This window comes from Crinia signifera, chromosome 7 (assembly GCF_055691185.1).
Source record: "Crinia signifera chromosome 7, ASM5569118v1, whole genome shotgun sequence".
NCBI lineage: Eukaryota > Metazoa > Chordata > Amphibia > Anura > Myobatrachidae > Crinia > Crinia signifera.
Window position 1 is genome coordinate 27,808,605 of NC_139223.1, and position 6,931 is coordinate 27,815,535.

The 6,931-nt window shown below is 45.3% G+C and overlaps 1 protein-coding gene across 2 annotated transcripts; it reads left to right on the forward strand.

Annotated features, from left to right (window-relative positions):
* Window positions 1-387: 387 nt before the first annotated feature.
* ECI1 (enoyl-CoA delta isomerase 1) lies at window positions 388-6,597 on the forward strand. 2 transcript variants are annotated; one of them, XM_083152679.1, is made up of 7 exons: window positions 388-539; window positions 1,241-1,342; window positions 2,273-2,400; window positions 3,220-3,366; window positions 3,741-3,862; window positions 4,426-4,604; window positions 6,167-6,597. In XM_083152679.1, the coding sequence occupies exons 1-7, from the start codon at window positions 485-487 to the stop codon at window positions 6,331-6,333; spliced, it is 900 nt and encodes a 299-aa protein (XP_083008805.1). In that variant the 5' UTR covers window positions 388-484; the 3' UTR covers window positions 6,334-6,597. The 2 variants fall into 2 exon arrangements, with proteins under 2 accessions (XP_083008805.1, XP_083008806.1); XM_083152680.1 differs by lacking the exon at window positions 388-539 and adding an exon at window positions 621-1,140.
* Window positions 6,598-6,931: the final 334 nt, after the last annotated feature.

Genomic DNA, 6,931 nt, shown 5'->3' on the forward strand with positions numbered 1-6,931 from the left:
CGGTGCAGGAGGGAACGCAGCAGGGATCGGAGATTTCTGCTGTGATCCCTACTGATACAGTCCAGTGATATTTAATATTTGATATTGGGCCAGATGCACTAAGTTTCAAAAGTGATAAAATGGAGAGTGATAAACAGCCAGCCAATCAGCTCCTACCTGCATGTTACAGACTGTGTTTGAAAAATGTCAGGCAGGAGTTGATTGGCTGGCTGTTTATCACTCTCCATTTTATTACTTTTGAAGCTTAGTGCATCTGGCCCATTGTATGATAAATAGTGTGTGACTTGTGGTGAGTGTAGTACTGCGTGTACTTAGCAGCACCAGCTAGACGGCTAGCACGTGATGCATGTGATTAGTGAGCAGTACTGTGAGCCGCCAGCAGGTGTCGCCCCGCCGCAGCCCAGCGTGCAGCAGCTGACTCGGTACATAACGCCCCGCCAGCCTATCAGCTGTTGGCTGACTGGGGCAGAAGGTCACACACAAGATGGCGGCGGCGCTGGCTGTGCTGAGGGTTGCTGCTCCCGCCCGCCTTCTCTCAGGTGCGTGACGTTTCCCGCCCTCGGCTGCCCGCGCGCTAAGGCGGCTTCCCCGCGCCACTGGCCCCGCCGCCACCTTAGCGCTTTCCCGCGCAGCCCGCTCCCAATCCCTGTCACACGCACACACGGGGGCGACGGGGAGCCCTCTGGGGCACAGCAGACAGGACAGTTTGTCCTCCTGTTCCCGTGGCGGCAGCCATTCACCTGTATGCGCCAGGCATGCTGCTGAAGGTCGATATGAACAAGAGGTTGACACGAGCAATAGGTCAACATGGAAATGGTTGACATGAGTAAAAGAAAAATGGATTCTGTCGGCATTTGTTGACATTCGTGTAACATGTAGCCTTGCATGGTACGGTATAATCGTGGAAAACTCATTTCGACCATTGCCATATTGACCTTTTGTCAAGGTCAACTTAGTGCATGTTGACATTTTTGATCATGTCGACCAATAGTGACTACCAGCCTAGAGACAATCAACCTAACAACCGGAACCAGGCTGTATCCTCCATGATGTGTGTGGAGGATGTTGCCTGTAGCAACCAATCAGATTCTGTCATTTTTTTTTTAGGATGCAATAGATCATGTTAACTAGAAATGAATGGTTGGTACGGTCCCACTTTTTTTTTACTTTTAGAACCTTTTAGACTCAGGATGTTTTTGTAATTAAATGTGAAACTGTTTTAATCTTTTATTATTTCCAGGCTCATATGTGCGTAATGGTGGGCCGGCGTTATGGCGTCACCATCAGAGCCGGCGGCCTTTCAGTAACGATAAGATCCTTGTAGAACTGGATGAAGCAACCGGTAAGATATGGATCTTCTTTATACTTCTGAAGTGGGACGGGGCTTTGATAATGAGTCCGTGTGACCTCTGATCCCGCCACACAGTGACCGCAGGAGATGGAGCCGTCGTGTTATCACGCCACCCTGCACTTGGACCTATTTTATGGCACCATATAAATAGGGTTACCACCTAGTCCCTTTAATTCCGGACACATATTAATTACACAGGTTCTGTGGCTGGCTGACTTCAAGACTCCACTTCACCTGATTTTAAACTGCCACAGAACCTGTGTAATTAACATGTGTCCGGAATTAAAGGGACTAGGTGGTAACCCTACATATAAATAAATGAAATAGTTGCATAAAATCTGCTATAATCCTACAACTGCTGGAACAGAACACGCCCTGTTACCCCAATACTCTGGCCTCTCAATATTTAAGTTTCATGGCATCCTGGTTTCCATTTATTCCCCTCCTGAGTAATTAGTTTTGATTAGGGATGGCCATTGTAGTTGCCATCGATGGCGTTACTGCAACCAGTCATCGATAGTATCAAACTATGTGATTGATAACCATCAATAGTTTTATCTATCAACAGTCATCCATTTTCTTTTACTGATTGGCCAATGAGTCAATCAGAACATGGGGGCGAGGCTATGCTGGCCATCCCTAGTTTTGATGCTCCTACACTATAGAGATTTTTTTTGTTCATATACAATACAGCACTTCCTTCTCTGCACACCTGATGCACGGCACATTTACTGATTACATGAGACGATGGCCTCTGTGGCTACCTTCCTGAAGCTCCACAGTTATCACTGAGGCCACAGAGCAGCTTGCCGATGTATATGGCTCAGGTTTCTGCTAGGGGGATATGCTTTTGATCAAAGGCCACAGCCAGGGCCTCAAGTTACTGGGAAGAAAGACATAATGCAGCTTTGTCTGTCACAGGGGTAGCTGTCATGAAGATGAAGAATCCTCCAGTAAACAGCCTGAGCCTGGAGTTCCTGACAGAGTTCTGTATCAGCCTGGAGAAGCTGGAGATAGACCGTGTCTGCAGAGGGCTCATCCTGACTTCTGTACGTTATACAGGCGCTGCGCTATAGTGACCTCACTGCATATGCTGCGTGCGTGGGAGAGGCCTAACATGATAACGTTATACACATTCTGCTTTCATTGGGGCACTCGTATAAAATATATATATTTAGATATAGATAGATACGTGTCTATATTGCACATGACAGGAGAAGGCCTTTTTATTTTAGGAAACCCTTTATTTCCGATTTCACTATATATTCCAGCTGTCTTCGCCAGGGAAATGGCCGCGGTTCGCGTCTGCAGATCCATCTCTTTGAGTAGCCGAATCTGCATTCGCTGAAACGCACGATAAATTTTCGAGTTACCAGCCGTTTCCGCGGGAAAAGATGTGGATTCGCGGAATCACATCTTTTTGGTTTACTTAAAAAAAAATCAGGGGGGGAAAACCTTGAATAGATGGGGCATAACAGGTGGTGTAATGGTTACCATTACTGCCTCACAGCACCGAGGTCATGGGTTCGATCCCCACCATGGCCCTAACTGCAGAGTTTGTGTATTCTCCCCGTACTTGCGTGGGTTTCCTCCGGGTACTCCGGTTTCCTCCCCCAATCCAAATATATACTGGTAGCTCAATTGGCTTCCAACAAAGTTAACCCTGGAATGTCTGTGTGTGTGTACATGTGGTAGGGTATATAGATTGTAAGCTCCACTGGGACAGGGACCGATGTGAATGTTCAAATATTCTCTGTACAGCGCTGCGGAATGTGTGTGAGCTATATAAATAACAACTGTATCTCTTGATCATCTCTTTGCAGTTGATGGATATTTTTTACTTTTTTTCTTGTGAATACTCTGTCTAGGCATTTCCCAAAATCTTCTCTGCTGGGCTGGATATCACAGAGATGTGTGGCAAAAGTGCTGAGCACTACGGCGCTTTCTGGAGGGCCGTACAGGAAATGTGGCTGAAGTTGTACGGTTCCAACATGGCTGTAATTGCTGCCGTTAATGTAAGTGCATTTTGACTTTAAACACAAGTGTGTTTAAAAAAAAAAAAAAAAAAATTACTTGATTTTTATTATATCCATGCATTATGCAAGCTAAGCATACCAAAGCATATTCTCCTGTATGTAGTGGACGGGGGCCTTACATTTCTCATACTCATATAAGTGCCTTGTATTTTAAAAATAAAGGCACCCTCTAAAGTAAATAAAGTGGGTTCTCCTGTCCTTGATGCGTCCATATTACACAGAACCCTAGATAAATGTTCACCGCTCCATAATTACCCAGTTTCCCAGCGTCAGCCTGCCCTATGGCTGTCTGATTTAGCTCTTTTGTGTACCATACTGTATGATGGAAATTAATTGTATTGTTAACTCCACAGGGTTCGAGCCCTGCTGGAGGGTGTCTTATGGCTATGTGTTGTGACTACCGCATCATGGCTGATGACCCAAAATTTGCCATTGGTCTCAATGAGACCCAGTTGGGCATAGTGGCCCCCTTATGGTAAGTACACGTTCTAGTTCTTCTTGTTTGTGCCTCCCTGATTTGTTGACCTGAACAATGCAAACTGTGAAAACGTGTTTGGAATTCAGCCTTACCCATTGTTCATGTAATTACAGGTGTGTTCTTTTCAGACAGTCAACCGTTCTAATACTGGGTCTACAATGTGTTCTGAATGGCTTTACAAAAAGTGCTCTGAACTATTTATGGTTATAATTATAGCTGTTGTGAATTCAGGTTTTCATGTTTGCTGACAATATCCTGTTTACTCTGCCGCATTTTAGATGAGGCTTACCTTGGGGGTGTGGTCAGAGTGGGTGGGCTCCACCTCGCCAGTTGCCTGGACCTACAGTATATAATACGTACCAAACACCATCTTGGTACACCGGCTGCCAGAATAAAGCTTTTGTCAATGCTTCTTTTACCATCATTTCTAAAGTGTCCGTCATGCAGCCATAGTCAATATAATACTTACTTGAACACCCGTCTGAGTTATTATATGTTTAGAACAATTGTAATTTGTAGGGGTTTTTGTTATTTAAACTATTTTCCTGTATCCACCTTAGGTTCAGGGACACCATGGCAAATGTCGTAGGTCATCGTGTGACTGAGCAGTCCCTCCAGTTGGGCCAGATGTATCCGGCGCCAGAGGCACTTAAAGTTGGACTTGTGGATCGGCTTGTCCCAGAGGACAAGGTGCTGAGCACAGCAGCTGCGGTTATGACCCAGTGGCTTGCTGTACCAGGTAAAGGCTATGTAACAGCATGGTGGCTTTGGCATGTGATCAATGAAGTGCAGGAGAGAGGGGATTGCAAAGCACATATATACACATACATGCTGTTAAAATGGCTTCTACAGCACCTGGGAACTAGCATAATGGTGTTCGCTCTAGGATTTTTTTTTTTTAGGGCGGGGTGCTGACCACCGAGCCGGGTCGAGTTTACATTAATTTATTACATGCTGGAAGTTCCATGTAGCGGGGAGGTACATGCTGGTTGCCCAGGGGGCTGTAAAAGCAGAGGTGAGCGGTATGTCAGTGCAGCGGGGGATAGGATGCGGCTGCAAGAGATGGGTTGAGCAGCATCCAGCCGCATCCTGTCCCAGCGGAAGGGCGCACAGTGAAATGTTACAAAAAATATAGTTCAGTGGCCTTATCCAGTAGTATAGCTGTCATTGACTATATAGTAAGGGTTGAGCTGCACATACAGATGACAGAAAGGGGCGCAGAGTGTGCAGCGATAATTATATAGTATGCAGGGCTGTGGAGTCGGTAGATAAATGTTCCGACTCATACTGCTGACCTCGACTCCGACTCCCCTGTATTAATATGCGAATGTATTTGATACATTCCTTGCACCACACTTAAATACCTAGGATAGACAGTTTCTTCCAGAAACATGTACACATGTCTACCCTCATACAGACAAGCAGGCATGCAGGTTTTAAAATAAATATAAACACTAACAGTTGAATCCAAGAAGCTGTTCCATCAAGCTCTTCTAGCTATAGAGCAGAATCTTCACTCAATAGGAAAGGTTCAGAAGTGTGGAGCATAAGTTCCGCATGCTTTGTGACGACAACAAAAATCAACGAGCCACAATCTCCGCTGGTTTGCTTGCTTGTCACCGTTCAATTCATGGACACAAGGAACGATTTCTTTACCGAATCATTACTAGCGACGAAAAATGGTGCCTGTATATCAATATGACCCAGCGTAAGGACTGGCTTAGCCAAGGTAAACAAACGACCCCGCGCATGAAACAAGATCTTCATCCGCGTAAAACGATGTTGTGCGTATGGTGGGAGAGCTTGGTTGAATTAATTTTTTGAGTCTACACCAGGTGATTTCTACCAACGAGGTATTGAAAAACCTCATTGAACGTTGGAAATAAGTTGTAAACTACAAGGGAGAATACATTTATAAGTATTGGTGCTCCGAATTGTGCGTTGCGTGCCATATAGTGAAGCACATGAAAAGCATGCTTTTTCACGGTCACTTAACGTGTTAGTTTTGCGGTTACGTGAGGCACTGCATGCATTGGTCTTTATTCTTACAGTAGAGAAGTCATTAATTATAATTTTTGGAATTATGAGTCGGTGCATTATTTTCCGACTCCGGGTACTTGAAATTTCCTCAGACCTCGACTCCGACTCCACAGCCCAGATAGTATGTACACCTACACGATATGCACGATAATGGTGGTTATCGTGCATATGATTTATTTTCTTGTCTATTGTGTATGCGCCCTTTAGACTTTGGGGAGCTGTGTAGCGCTTTCACACCAGCGTTTCCGTTCTTCCCTGCAGATCATGCCCGTCAGATCACCAAGTCCATGATGCGGAAGCCCACCATAGACCGCCTCGTCAAACAGCGGGATGCTGATATTAGCAATTTTGTAGGTTTTATCACAAAGGACTCCATCCAGAAGTCTCTGCAGGTCTATATGGAAAGGCTAAAACAGAGGAAGCCATAACTAGCACAGTGAATGATGGGATTTATTGTAGCCATACTCTGCCACATATATCATGACATGGCTAGCAATGGGTGCGCAATGTCGGAATTCCACTCTTCTAATCCGTCTGCCGTAACTATCTAGGAAACTGTCGGGTTCTGCAGATGATGCTGTGTCCTCACTGTATGTGTGTAACGTCACTTTCTGCCTGCAGATGGGTAGAGGCTCAGGAAGTGGCACACCTTCTTTGTACAAACTAATAAAGTATCAAATATTTTGCGAAGACTACAGATCTCCACTGTTGTTTGTTGTGCTGCATGTCACCATTTCGATCAGCCACAATATTCTATGGAACACCACAGACGTCAATATGCTTAACCGCTTGTTGTTATCGGTCTACCTCCTAACATTTAGTCTGGCGTCGGTCTCCCCTAGTGCCTAACTGACCTGTCCGCAGCTTAATCCTGTCGACACTGACAGATTCACAGTTTAACAATGTCGGCATGACTCGATTGTGTGAACATGATTGTTAACCTTTTTGACTAGGGGGTGCAACGAGGCCCCCGAATAGAGAGTCCTCCTGAAATTGGGGTGTACGGTGTAATGGTTAGCATTACCG